Consider the following 14772-nt stretch of genomic DNA (forward strand, 5'->3'; position numbering starts at 1 on the left):
ATGTGACTTGACACAATGTACAGTTATTAATAGAGATGTGTTATCCACACATTCCTTTTTACTTCTCACACATCGTTGTTAATTTCTGTTCGTTGATTTTCTTCAATTCATCCGATCCGACAGTTAAAAACCAAAAAGGTGTGGGAGAAGTAAAAAGAGGTGTGTGGATATCACATTCCTTATTAATATTTGAACTTAATTATAGATTTTCAGTTCAATACGTGTAAAATTATCGAGTGTAACAGTAACACTACGGGTCATATGTGAGATCTTGCCAAGCAATAGATATATGACGCCAATCGGTGATAAATAAAAATTAATATTTAATGGACTACATTTTAAAATAATGTAATTTAGAATAATAATGTCACTTAGTACTACGGTCTAATATTATTCATCTTCACTGGTAGGTAAGTAAGAAGTCTTAGATTCGATTTTCGCCAAAAGCAAATTTGAATTACAATATTGTTAGTCCATTGTAAGACTAAGTCCATTCTCTTCCCTTAATGTAGATAATATCGATTGTTAAAAAAAAAAAAAAATTTGCTTTCCCATATGAGCTGATGATGTCATGCCTTAATTCTAAGGTATACTATGGAGGTAGAGGTAGAGGTGTCTAGTACTAAGCCAATATTATGTGTGGACTAGTTAATGCTGCTAGTGGCATAGTGTTAGCGTCACTACCACTATTAACTAGCCCACATTCATACATATTATACATTAAATATTCACGCAAAAACATAATTCATAACAACAACTAGTTCGAACTTTAAAGATGTAAAGAGTTACTGAAACCTACTCTTCAAGCGCTTTGCCTTGACATAGTTATACTCGAAGACCTCTTAACCAAAATTACTTGATAACTTGCAAAACCAAATCCCTACAACGAGGTTTGATGCTAACAATTGATCAACAATACGCTTTTGTGCTTTGAAGTGTTAAAACACAAGCACACGTTTGCCTTTTGTAGTATTTTTTATCACATTTTTTTATAAAAATTATTGTTTCGGGAACCAGAATTACTATTTATAGCTTATCGTTAAGGTTGGATTAATCTCAGTTACCAACTTTTTGTAGATTTGAAACTTCTAGCACCTCGTTTCTCACTTTAAGACTTTCTTAACAAATCGAAACTCATCGTTTGTATCTAAAACTATCATATTTGTAGCATTAGTAATCAAATACAAGACTTGACCCAAACAAGACATAAACGGATACATCTAGTTGTTAGATTTCCAAATTCAAATGGAAAATCATTGTTGTGATGACCAAATGCCTTTACCATCCTCCCCTAGACATGGCAAAGTAGGCCAAAAAACGAGTCAAACAAAACCCTCAAACCCAAATGGGGAGCAGAGGAAGAAGAGATGGGAGACTCAAAAGTCTCAAACTTTATTAACTCCGCCCACAGGCACCACGCTCCCTCTCTCTCTCGTCGCTCCTCCATTACTCTCACACGAAAGACAGAACCTAGAGAGAGAAAGAGAGGGAGGGGTTTTTTGGCTGTGAAGTTTCACCTTTTTGCTGTGTTTTTGGCGCCCTCAACCTCGACTGCCCTCCTTCCTCGAACCTCCCCACCTGGGTCTCCACGACCGCAACCCACCATTCCAAGATTCCCCCCACGTCCTCTGTTCGATTTCCACAGACCCATCTAAAAGCTAAGCCCACCCACCTCTCTCCCCCTCTGTGCTATTAAGTCCAATCCACTGTTGCAGTCTTCCCCTTTCTCTCTCTAGCTGCTTCTTCTGCAACTCTCATGGCTTCCCGGAAACACTTGGCCGCTGTAAAGGTACTGCTGCAGCACCCAACTGTCAAAATTTCTGTTGAAACCCTAACCCCAACTGTGAAAGTCTCTCCCTGCTCGAATTCTGAGTGGGTTTTGGGTTTAATTTTTTGAAAAATGTTTCTGGGTTTTTTTTTGCAGGGCGCGAAAGTGCTCATGGTTGGGGCAGGTGGTATCGGCTGCGAGCTTCTCAAGACTCTCGCTCTCTCTGGCTTCCAAGATATTCATATTGTGCGCTTCTCTCTCTCTCTCTCTCCCTCTTCTGCTGTTGATTTTTAAGGGATGGGTTTCTGTTATTCTCTTATTCCTTTGGTAGTTTGCTAGGGTTTTCATTATGTGTTATACCCATATCATGTTCTTTTATTGAAGTTTATGTGCTGTTTTTTTAGGGTTTTAATTAGGGAAAATAGTTCTGTTAGTACCAAATTTAGTTCAATTTTCTTCTGAATTTTTCTTTTTTAAAAATGAATTATCTGTACAGGTAATCATGTGTCAATTAGAATGAAAAGTGATGAAATGTTGAGTTAGTATTGGTTCTTCTTTCATTATCATCGTCGTTGTTGATTATTCAAAGTTTTGTTAAGAATTATAACATTCTTAGAAGAATCTAGGATCTGGCTAATCAAAGAATTGGAAGAGAATTAACCAAATGTTTTACAGGAATCAAAGTGGTGGCAACTTCTTACCTAAGGCTTAGACCTTAGGGTGTCTGGGGATTTTTGCTCGTTTTAGTAACAAGTGAAATATTTTTAACCGAACCTCTGACTTGAACTTATAATAACACACAGTAGCTGACTAGTGCCAGTCAGGGCGATTCCTGAAGTGGTTCTACTCATAAGTATTCATTTTTCTTCATTGTTTGTTAATTTTTCAGTTTGTACCTTCATTGCTGTCCTGTCCATTGATTAATTCATATGCTCTGTGGTTGAAATCCTATAATTTGTGTAAAAGGTTAATAAGCGAAAAGAAAGAAAAGCTATATATTTAAACAAATTGATGGGGTATATGATATCCAATCTTGAAAAAAGATGAACTATAAGCCACATTTTTATGGTATAGTGGGTTTGGATGTGGTGGTTTGACTTATATTTACCACTACTTGGATAGATCCCTTTATTAATTTTTCAATTCACGACCTGCGGATTGATATTAAATTATAATCCAAATTCTTTTTCCAGGTTCTGTGTATATGCAAGAATGAACAAGTTTACTTTGTTTCTTTTGGTTATTATTCACTTGTGCAGTTGGTTATCTCAAATTGCAGATTGACATGGACACTATAGAAGTGAGTAACCTCAACAGACAATTCCTCTTCCGACAATCACATGTTGGGCAATCCAAAGCCAAAGTAAGTATGTTTAATCTATCTTTGCTTTCTATTTGCAAAGGTGTGCAGTGTATGATATTTTCATGGATATTTTTAACAGGTTGCTCGGGAAGCTGTCTTAAAATTTAGACCTGAGATAAGCATAACTTCATACCATGCCAATGTAAAGGATTCTGACTTCAATGTGGACTTCTTTAAGAAATTTAATGTGGTCTTGAATGGACTTGACAACTTAGATGCTAGACGACATGTGAATCGCCTGTGTTTGGCAGCTGATGTTCCCTTGATTGAAAGTGGGACAACTGGGTTCCTTGGACAGGTGAGTTATTGCTTTAGAGTTGGTTGGCAAGAAACTAATTTTTTTCATTGGAACTAGGTCTGTCAATTGATTGCATCTAATAAATTATTGTCTGTCCATTATGTTTCTGGTTCCTTGTGTGTGTGTGTTTATATTTTTTATCTGAGATCACTTGAGCTTTGTAGAATTGTAACTGGTTTGATTATTAGCGATGCCAATCTTCATATGTCAAAGATGTCTAGGTCGGGAAAGGTAATTTCTTTGCTTCATGCGTAGTTGGCATGTTGGTTTTTTATCTGGACAGTGCTCCATAGCAGTTGCAGAAAGGGTTTCATAATGGAATGTCTTTAGCTGAGTTCATGCAGTGAACTATCTTTTCCCTGTCTAAGAATTCACGTGCTTCATTGAATAATTACATCAGCTAAGGATCCTATAGTATTCTTTATTATGTGTTTGTCTGTGATAGTTTATCATAGAAATGTTACATTAATCATCATCTATGTCATCATTGTCATCATTATCATCTTTACCCTTGTTCCAATCGTACGGGGTTAGCTATATGAATTTTCTGTCTTACATTATGTGATTCCTGCATAATGTTAAATAGTTTCAAGTCCTTTTTTTGAGTGTGGCTAGATGTAGTTTTGGAGAGATATATTATGTACTATGTAAAACTCTATATTTTTTTTAGAAACACATGGTGGAAAAAACCATCTGTGCATTTGACCGGCATATTCAAACTTCTGCATCATTTTTATTATTTCATTTGTCCTTTTATTTGTTTTGCAAAATGCTTCAGTGTAGTTGGTTTTGTTTGAAGATTCTTTCCTCCCCTTTTCACTTGTTTGTTGAATCTTTAAAATCAGGTGACTGTACATGTGAAGGGAAAAACAGAGTGCTATGAATGTCAGCCAAAACCTGCTCCTAAAACTTATCCTGTCTGTACCATTACCAGTACTCCATCAAAGGTATTGTTGATGGATAGTTATTTTTGTTGTTGTCTTTGCATAATTGTGTGTGGCTTGTATTGGGAAATCAGTTTTCTTGATAGTTGGTTACTTATGTACTGTGAATTAAACATCTCTAGTTCTACCTTGGAGACTTGAATAATCTGGAAGAGAAAACAACACGAGTAATAAAAGACAAAGGAATCCATTGGGGGGGGGGGACCAAGAAACTGTGGAAACCATTTATAGTTAATAGATTTAAGCTGGGCTTAGTTTTTTCCTCAGAAATTACTACTGCCGCAGCTGCTGCAATTTGATTGTTGTGAAATTGGTATAAGCACTATGGATTGTGAATGATGTTTTGGGCCATAAAAATGATATTGAAAGATATACAATAGAAAACTAAATTATATGGTTTGCCAGTTTGCATGGAACAAACTTTTAGTCGGATTGGACGATGATCATTTTCCTCCAACTAATTAAAATGGTATATTCATCATTGTTAACACCCTGCTCCATGGGTCTAGACTTTGACTGTATAATCTGTATTTTGCAGTTTGTTCACTGTATCGTATGGGCAAAGGAACTTCTCTTTGCAAAGTTGTTTGGGGATAAGAATCAGGCAAATGATTTGAATGTACGTTCTAGTGATGGTGCTAGCTCATCAGAACAGGCTGAAGATGTATTTGAACATAGAAATGATGAAGACATTGAGCAGTATGGAAGGAGAATATATGATCATGTATTTGGTTATAACATTGAGCAAGCTTTGTCTAATGAAGAGACATGGAAGAACCGCAATAGACCAAGGCCTATATATAGTAGGGATGTCATGCCTAATGGGCTCGGTCAACAGAATGGAAGTATGGAAAAGAATGGTGCTTCCAATGATGTATATTCAGTATCTGCCATGGCATCTCTAGGAATGAAGAATCCACAGGATATATGGAGCCTTATGGAAAATTCCAGAGTCTTTCTTGAGGCTTTGAAACTATTTTTCTTGAAAAGGCAGAAGGTTAGTTTAAACTCTTGTAGCAAGGAAAGTCATTGCACAACGATTTATTTTCCATATGTCAAGCTGGACTCATAACTTTTATTTTGTTCTCAGAACTCTTTTAACTTTTTTTTGCGTTTTTGTTTCTCATTATCTTTGCGGGGTGTGGGGGCACTGGTGGCAGGAGATTGGAAATCTGACTTTTGATAAAGATGATCAGCTAGCTGTAGAATTTGTTACTTCTGCTGCAAATATACGGGCTGCTTCTTTTGAAATCCCATTGCATAGCCTTTTTGAAGCTAAAGGCATTGCTGGTAATATTGTTCATGCTGTTGCAACAACAAATGCTATTATTGCTGGGTTGATTGTCATTGAGGCAATCAAGGTGCTGCAAAATGATACAAAGAATTATAGGTGTGTGCGATTGCCCTTGTAATAAAAAAAAGTGCTCTTTTTTTTTTCCCTCCTTTCTCTTTCGATACCATCTAAAAAAATGTGTTCTATTTCAATATAATTTGCTATTCTGAATTTTAGTATTTCAAAATGGTGAAGAGAAAATATTTCTGTTCTTGGTTTTTTCACTATTATCTTTTACTGAATTGTTGTATCTGCACACAAATACACTTGTGCATCGACACACATACCCACACAGAAATGCACTTATAATTGGTTGATGTGCGTCGATGAGCCTAGAGCCAAGATCATATATTGGTTTAGGGAAGAAAAGAATTCTTTGACTGCTTCTGATGGGAATAATTCAGGAACACGAGATGGTAGTACATTTCTGTCATTGCTTTATTTGCACTGGTTGGGTTGCATATAGGTGTAATCGGAAGGGTCCTACTTTTAAGTCATTTTCAATTTCCATTTGTTTGATTGAAGTCATACCAGTTTAACAATTAGGGAAATTGAAATTTGAACAGTATGTCATTGATGATGGTAATTCAGCCAGTGGAGTGGCTTTACTTTTATTTTTTTCTTCCAGCGGTTTGTCCTACACTTTATTTTTTTTTCCTTGTGGTCTGATTCTACCCTGATCTGAATGGCTATGTAGGATGACATATTGTCTGGAACATCCAGCAAGAAAAATGTTGCTCATGCCAGTGGATCCATTTGAGCCTAACAAGTCCTGCTATGTCTGTTCAGAGGTATACTGATTGTTCTTTTCTAAATTCCATCTTTGTGGGATTTTTTTGCCGACATTTAAAGTAGAATTGCGGTATGCACTAATGCAATATGATTGTAAGCAGACACCACTATCACTTGAGATCAATACTCACCGCACAAAGTTGCGGGATGTAGTTGAAAAGATTGTTAGAGCCAAGCTTGGGATGAGCTTGCCACTCATTATGCATGGGTCAGCCCTTCTTTATGAAGTTGGTGATGACCTGGACGAAGGCATGGTTGCAAATTATGCAGCAAACCTTGATAAGGTATGAATTCTTTTCCTGTGTTTCAGGAAGACTTGCTCATGTAAGTTCACCTGATACATGTGTCTTGTTTGTGTGATTTTTTTTTAAAATGTTTTTACCTAAAATTGCAGGTGCTGTCTGAGCTTCCTACTCCAGTTACCAGTGGGACCATGCTGACAATTGAGGATCTTCAGCAAGAACTATCATGCAAGATCAATATTAAGCACAGGTGGTTCTTTATCCAGTTGATCTGCAAGCTCCTATGCATCATTAAAATTGCTTCTTAACATCACATACAAAATGATGGATGACTTTAAGACACAAGCATTCGCAATGACTGATTTTCCTGTTATGGTTTATAGAAATAAAGCTTCACGCAGCTGCAGAAGCTGTGTTAGTTGAAGTTAATGTCCTTCATCCTGCAATTTATCTTCTCTTCCATTATTGGCTCCCCCACCCCCGAAACCTAACCAAGTATACCATTGAGGTTGCATGAAGCATTTTCTGATTCCAGTTGCCGTTTTTTTTATAGGGTCGGGTGATGATGTTATTTTATTCTTTACTGTCATGTAATCTACATGATTATTTATGTAAGTTTGATTTCGTGCAGAGAGGAGTTTGATGAAGAGAAGGAACCCGATGGAATGGTTCTATCTGGTTGGACTCAATCTCCCGCAGTGGCACAGGATGACAAGAAGTCTACTGCAAATGCTGGAAGCACGTCAAATGCATCATCATCTGCGGAGGCTGAAAAGACTGATGATGTTGAAACTACTACTGGAAGGAAGAGAAAACCGTCTGAGGCTTCTGAGGCTGTCAATCCAGATATACCAAGTGTTGCTGGCAGTAGTACAAGAAATCCCGAGAAATTGGAACTTGTTGATGACGACGATGAGCTTGTCATATTTGATAATTGGGATTCAGTCACCAGCAAGAAGATAAAGTTGCAATAGTTCTTCCTTGGATCTCTAATGTGGAGGCCTCAGTTCAGTTCTAATTTTGTACCATTAGTGAGAAGCACTGATTCTTTTTGGGAGGTTGGCTCAATTGCTGTTTATTAGGTCGAGCCGGTACAAATTAAGCGGTCTTTTCGCTTCCCTTTTTCTGTGGTTATAAGTGTAATGCGTCTTCTTGTTTTTCCTAACTTAGTTGACAGATTTTTAGCCGTGTAACTTGAAGAAAACCATAACTTAGAAAATGCACCTAAACTAGTGAATCATGAATTTCAGAGTTCCTTTTTATGTCATCATGAATTAAGTTTCCACCATGGATTTGGAAAATATTTAGGATTGAGTTGCGAAAAGCGAAAACATTTGAGGTGTTTTTTCGTAAAATTGCTTGGAAGTAATTTTCCAAGCGAGTTTATGGCGAAATGCTTCTTATGTCCTTCTTCCCAGAAGTGCTTATGCCCCTTTTACAATCGCGTCTAAGTGGGCCTTTCTTTGCCATGGTTATATGCGAAAGTGGCAGTGGTTTGTTACTTAAAGTGGCAAGGGTTTGTTACTCAAAGTGGTATAGAGCGTTCACCCTTGTTGCACCTGAGGTTACAAGTTCGAGTTCCTTTTTCAATATTGCTCGTATGTGTGGTTGTACATGAAAGTGAAGCCTAATAATATTAGCAATTTGAGGGGATTATACAACTTAGATGTTAAAGCAACATCATCTTCTGCATGAGGATTTCAAGGAACTAACTTGGTCATGTGATGCTATTGATGTTCTTGTATAACATGGCTAGATACGACAAGCAACTATTTTATTAAAACAGCCACAGGGGAATAAAATAAATGAATGAACTGTAATACCATATTAGAACCGACATGTTGTACGATAAAGAGGAAAACAAAAGGGGAAGGTAGCTAGCGTTCTCCTTTGTCCGTTCGTTTAAGTATTTTGCATGTTGAATAAGCTTTCTTTTGAGTTATCAGTTTTGCAGAGATTAAGCCTAATACTGCTGCTGCTCATTTCATTGAATTTGCACCGACTGTATATGCTCCAATTTACATGTAGCTTTGTAAGTTTGTGTTCTGTTTGCTTCAAATCTTAGGTGTAACCGGTTATACAACACCGTAAAAGGGAAGATTTCTCCCCAGTGGTGACACCAAAACAAAAAACAACAGATTTCGAAACACAAAAGCAAATTTATTAATAATAAACTCTCACAGCATTCATCATCTGAAATCCCCATCAACTACCAAAAAGCATCTAACAAAAACAAACATCAAAATATAACTCCTACAAGGAGAGAGAAGTCTATCGAAGAAACAATAGCAGCACACTACTAGTAACTCCAAGCGCCCTCAAAAACCATGAATCTTGATCCGCTCCTTGTCGGCAATATTAGCAATAACAAGAAACTGAAGCAGCTTGTTGCGCTGATCGCCTTGGAGCTGAATTATCTTGCCGAGCTTTTTGTCCTCAACCACATTGCCATTGCAGAAGAGCTCCCTTTTCAGATCCTTAAGCTTCTTCTTGAAGTCCAGGTCCTCCTTCAGTCCTTCAACTATTGTCAGGCGCTTCTTTCCATTACTCTGCTGCACTCGAATATGCAAATACTCCTTGGCTCCGAGCGCATCTGGCTCTTCGGTGTCTCTAAAAGGGTCATTAAAAGGGTCGAAAGGAGCTAGGGGCGTGCCGTATATATCTCCGGTGTCAGCTAGAGGGTCAATAGTAGTTGCGATCTGAACGTCTGGGTCAATCATGTAATTTGCCTTGATTGAGAACCTAAACAAATTAATCTGCAAACTGCAACACAGAACAGTAACTGTTTGTTAGCCTTCCTCACATCGCAATCTTCAACTGACAATCCACGTAAACCACGTAAGAAATCAACGCCTCCGATCCAACAGATTAAGAACATGAATACACAGAAGTCAGGAAGGTCTTGCATAGAAGAATGCATACATCATGCCTCACCAAAAAAAATTCAAATAATTCATCTCATGACAGACTCGTAACTGGTTGTTGTGACATAATCGTTGTACAAAGGGTTCATGGGTTTTTTTTTTTTTTTTCAAATCTTCCAACGAAAAACCCTAACTCTAATGACCAGGAACATCAAAACACTACGAACATAATTCAAATTATTCATGCATGCTGTAGATTTGTCACGAAAATAAAAATTCAGAAGCGTAATCCTAATTAAATATTTCAATCAAACATATTATAGATACTTTCACTACCAAAATCCAGAAAAAGTATGCGAAACCCTAGAAAGTAGAAACTCTAATTCCTAGCATCAATCTCAGAGAACGCACAACGCAATTCACATCCCGAAGAAAACAAACATACGTCAAGAATAAAACTCGAAAAGGTGAAAGGGGTTTAGGGTTTCTGACTTTCTTGGGAACTAAGGAATGTTCGATGATTAAGCTTCGGTGATTTGCGTATGACATAATTATAGAGGCAGCGGTGTCTATGTATAGGCATGGAAGGCGGCAGCATATTGCACGCGGATGGACGAGATGGAATGTTTCGGGGAGAGACTTGAACGGTGGGATTATGTTGGTGCCTTGTTTCCTTTTTGTTGGAGGACTGAAACTCAATAGCGTTTTTCAAAAATAAAAATAATTTTTGTGCCTTGGATTTCCACTGATCCTCTTGCCTAACAAAAAAAACTTTATTATTTATAGTGCAATAACAAATCCGATACTATAACAGAACAAATCAAAATGAGGCTTTGAGTTGAGTATAAAATTTAATTTTAAGTACTACTAGTGAAAGAACCCTAAATCTTTAATGTAAAATATTAAGGGTAGTGCTACCCACACATCCGTTTTTACATCTTACGCACTCTTCTCAATTTTCAACCATCAAATCGAAAAAATTGAAGAAAATCACAAAAAATTAATAAAAGTGTGTGAGAGGTAAAAATATATATGTGAATAGAAATATCCAATTTGAATGGAAAATTCCATCTATGATTAAAGTATTATGTGTGAGACAATATAAAGGACTTTGAATGCAGCATGGTCACCCAGTATATAGATATAGCGGACCATCTCATCAAATGAACTAAACTTGGAGTTGGAGGAAACTCATTGGCTTTTTATGCATCGAAAGGAACTTTCTTTGAAGCTGCCGGTAATTCTCTCTTTGGATCTTTTTAACATTGGTCTACAAATCCAATTAATTAGATTTATGTTTAATCAAGGTTCTGAAAGATGTTAGGCGCTAGTCGGGCGCTTGGTTGGAGCCTAGTGCCTAGGCGATTAGGCAGGGTCTAGGCAGGGGTCTAGGGATTTAAGTAATTTTATTATATATCATATAAATAAGCATCTATTTATACTTAAAAAAAAATACATAATTGTGTTGGAATACCTAATTTGCAAAATAAAATGACATATAGATTACAAAGTATTAGAACATATTGATAACATAGGGAACAAGCATATAATGAGTATTCATCCAAGCATTCAACAAGTTTCTTACATTTTATTAAAAAAATAAAATAAAATGCAAAACAAAAGGTATCAATTTTATGTCTAAGTGAGAGTCGCGATTTAAGCGAGTGCCTAAGCGGTCTAGGCGGACATATAAGCAGGTTTAAGCGCCATTTCTTAATTTTCAAATGTCTAGAGATTAATCAGGACGGGACGGCTCTAGGCGAAAATTTTTAGAACAATGTGTCTATTGTATAGTGCATATGACAAAAAAGGCCAAATTTTCCACAAGATTGTGGCATGTGCTGTCTTTGGCTTGGTCTCCACGTTATTCTAATTAATTAGGTCTATGAATTTTTTCGGTTTCTCTTTAATTTATTTAACCTATTAATAATATCGTTCTCTTCAAGGTAAATCACATTTTGCACCCTTTTATTTTAAATATTGACCGAAGTTGCGGATTGTTACACTATTTACCATTCCATAAAGTTAATTGATTAATTTACGCAAGACTCGAAAGCTTTTTGCTTACATATACACCATATTGGTGTCATGTAGGTCATATTATGTTTTTTAAACAAAGTGGCAAAAAGCCCGAGAAAAGAAAGAAAACTACAATAAGTCACGAGACCAAGCGACCTCTAGCTATTTAGCAATTAGAAGACGTCGACAGGATGAAGGAGCTTGCTAAAAAATATAAAATGTAGGGCATATTATTTCACTCTATCTAATATAGAAGGTTAAACTTTTATTAAAAAACTTTCTTAGGTGTTGTGTAGATGCAAATGGCGCTTTACCGCAATGGCATAAAACAATCATGTCTATCACTAATGTGGATTCGATCCCCACTGATCTCTCTTCCCCCACCCCCACATACAACAATAATTTTACTCACTAACACTATTGTTTGTTAAAAAAAAAAAAAAAAAAAAAATTTGTTGTGGCCACCATTTCCAATCCCACTCCTTGCAAAAACATACTGGCTGGCTTGCTAATACTGATGCCACGAATCATGTTACTCCTAATCTTAGTGTACAGAATCAGATCACCAAACTAAAAAGCTCTTGCTATTACTTCATTGAGAATATTTGGATTTCTAGTGTGTATAGGGATTACAATTCTTCCTCTTTGTTCACTTCTATATTTTGTGATAATATTTGAGCTCTGGCTCTTTCTGCAAATCTTGTTCATCACTCTAGTACAAAGCATATCGAGGTTGGCTTTCCCTTTGTACGCAAGTTACTTTGTGGTAAGTCTATTCAGGCTATCATGTTGTATGATTCAACTGACTGATGTCTTCACCAAACCTTCCTCCCATTGATCGATTTCAATTTCTCACATCCAACATGAAGTTGTGTGCCACACCTTTCAGCTTGCTGTAGGTGTTGATAGTGTTGGATGTTTAAATACTCAGCCACATACTAATAGGAAACCAATTGCCACACAAGAATGCTTGGACAGTGCCATTATCTTATATATAAAAGAATATCAATCTAATTATCGTTGATTGATTAAAATAAAAAACAACAGATTTCTCAAGACTTTTTCTCTCTACTTAATTAGAATTTTCTCGACTACCAAACTATCCTATATTTTGTTGACCCGTGGGTACGAATAACTACTTCCAAGAGGGACTCCCTTCATTTGTAAAAGGAGTCTCCTTTGAACCTTTCCCACATTTAAGGTCCTTAATCCCTTAATCTCCATTTAGATTCCACTAATGAGTTAAACCGACATTATATTATGCAAACACCACATTATCTAAATGAGAACTACTGTAACTCTATGAATGTAGCCCAACCACGTACGTGTTGTGCTCCGCATCCATCACTATCTATCATCTCCACATGACCACTTCATCTCTAAGTTTTTTTGGCATCAACAATTGAAAACAAAATGTGACATTAGATTTTTAAAGTTGTTTAATTTCATCACAAAGATATTACACCAAACAAAGTTCTAGCACAGAGACAATTACACAAGTCTGTTTTCTGTATAGAAAACAAAAACCAAAATTAAATAAGAAATAAGATCTAATACATGCATATGTTTAAATTAATTCTTTGATATTTACACAATGTGGGAGAAAGGGAAAACAAGCTCTTCCTTCCTGGTTCTCCCGCAGCTAGATCCTCCAAAAACCACATGAATCCTTAGAATGATATTCGAAATCTGCACCTCTTGAGATTTTGGAAAGCAGCAAAGCATTGCAGAAAAGAATGTTATTGTGCTTTTCCCGTTCGTCAGTTGATTTATTTTATTCACACACCAACGCAGGGTGCAGTACATTGCGTGGTGCTAGAAACTCTTCGACAAGGATAAGGAGGGTAGGCTGGAACGGGGAAGTTCCTCCTCTCAGAATGTTTCTTCCTCTTTTTAGCATCGGGATTTTCAGGTTTCTTCAGATCTTCGAGGCTTCGTACATCGGCCATGCACGTAAATGATCTCGATTTCCCTGAGTAGTACCTTGACAACCCTCTCTTGCTGAGAAACAAACATGTGCACATTTCATTCAATTAACCATGTTTGAAATATAAAAAATATTTTCTATAACCCATGCACGTATTAGAACAAATTTGTGTACATCTGGTGCATTGCATTCGACAGTAGTACATAATCTGTGCACGCAATGTACCAAATAAAATTTAACCGTTAAAAATATTCCCTCGAGAAACCGAAACATCATAAATGCAAAATCAAAATGGAAAATCTAGAGAAAACAATGTGTTCTTTGAGAAACCAAAACATTAAAAATGCGAAATCAAAATGGAAATTTAGAGAAAACAATGTGTTCTTACTTTTGTGGGAGACTTGTTCTTAGCGCCGCCATGTCGAATGCTCTCATATTGTCATCTTCCATGATTTCCAGTACTAGAAAGCGAAATGAGGTAGTGAAGAAGAAGTTCAGAATTATAATGAGTTTTTACATACGTACTGCAATTTGTGTTTGAAGTATGTATATGTGTGTGTGTGTGCAGGGAAACATTTAATTGTGGGATGTGTATATAAAGGTCACATATGGATAAATGGCAGTGGGGATATATAGGAGCTCACACGTCATGGGGATTAGGGTTGCAAACTTGTGTTGTGGATTCGATAAAAGTGGGTTATTTTGGAGCCTCTCAGAACTGCTCACACCGTGTTTGGTGTAGGTTATTCATGCCAACCTCACCACATCCTTATCTACCTTCACTCTTGTTCGTTGGCCTTGCCCACCATACGCACCCTTATTTTCTCTCTTCCTACCATTTTGTTGGAAGAAGGAATCCTATTCTTACACACTCTTTGACTCTCTTACATATGTAATACATGTAGGAGGATGAACCTTGGGGACCCCTCAGAAATTGGGGCCATGCTGGTGCACCTTTTGCACTCCCCCAATGCCCAACGCTGTCTTTGTTTATTGTCACCTCCGTTTTTGAATATTCACCTCATACAGATGCTACTATAAATGTAGTCACTGATAAAATCGAATTTACTATAAAGGATTGTATAATTACATGTGTATATATACTTTCTGTCTATCTCTAGGGCAATAAAAAATTTTAAACTGATGGTATGGAATGTTGAAAACCTATTGAACCAAATTTTTTTAGCGTAAGCTAGTATACTCGTTCTTTCAATGAAAACGC

General features: G+C 36.8%; 2 protein-coding genes and 1 long non-coding RNA gene across 3 annotated transcripts; 1 reads left to right on the top strand and 2 right to left on the bottom strand.

The window, feature by feature from the left end:
• The first annotated feature begins 1306 nt into the window (after positions 1–1306).
• LOC137729287 (SUMO-activating enzyme subunit 2-like) lies at positions 1307–8007 on the top strand. Its single transcript, XM_068468165.1, has 11 exons — positions 1307–1789; positions 1925–2014; positions 3048–3131; positions 3211–3429; positions 4275–4376; positions 4912–5370; positions 5534–5763; positions 6404–6497; positions 6600–6782; positions 6893–6990; positions 7372–8007. The coding sequence occupies exons 1-11, from the start codon at positions 1757–1759 to the stop codon at positions 7712–7714; spliced, it is 1935 nt and encodes a 644-aa protein (XP_068324266.1). The 5' UTR covers positions 1307–1756; the 3' UTR covers positions 7715–8007.
• A 966-nt stretch (positions 8008–8973) lies between these two features.
• Positions 8974–9460, bottom strand: LOC137727388 (protein translation factor SUI1 homolog). Its single transcript, XM_068466257.1, has one exon. The coding sequence runs from the start codon at positions 9458–9460 to the stop codon at positions 9059–9061; it is 402 nt and encodes a 133-aa protein (XP_068322358.1). The 3' UTR covers positions 8974–9058.
• Positions 9461–13044: 3584 nt separating this feature from the next.
• On the bottom strand, positions 13045–14123 carry LOC137727417 (uncharacterized). Its single transcript, XR_011067797.1, has 2 exons — positions 13939–14123; positions 13045–13624 (listed from the first exon to the last, which is right to left on the bottom strand). It is a non-coding gene; the product is annotated as an uncharacterized lncRNA (long non-coding RNA).
• Positions 14124–14772: the final 649 nt, after the last annotated feature.

The sequence above is a fragment of the Pyrus communis genome, chromosome 3 (assembly GCF_963583255.1).
Source record: "Pyrus communis chromosome 3, drPyrComm1.1, whole genome shotgun sequence".
NCBI lineage: Eukaryota > Viridiplantae > Streptophyta > Magnoliopsida > Rosales > Rosaceae > Pyrus > Pyrus communis.

Coding starts and splice junctions, on each gene's coding strand:
- LOC137727388 (XM_068466257.1), bottom strand. CDS start 9,460: ATGATTGACCCAGACGTTCAGATCGCAACTACTATTGACCCTCTAGCT.
- LOC137729287 (XM_068468165.1), top strand. CDS start 1,757: ATGGCTTCCCGGAAACACTTGGCCGCTGTAAAG. Junction 4,377..4,911: donor TTACCAGTACTCCATCAAAG/GTATTGTTGATG, acceptor TGTATTTTGCAG/TTTGTTCACTGTATCGTATG. Junction 6,783..6,892: donor ATGCAGCAAACCTTGATAAG/GTATGAATTCTT, acceptor CTAAAATTGCAG/GTGCTGTCTGAGCTTCCTAC.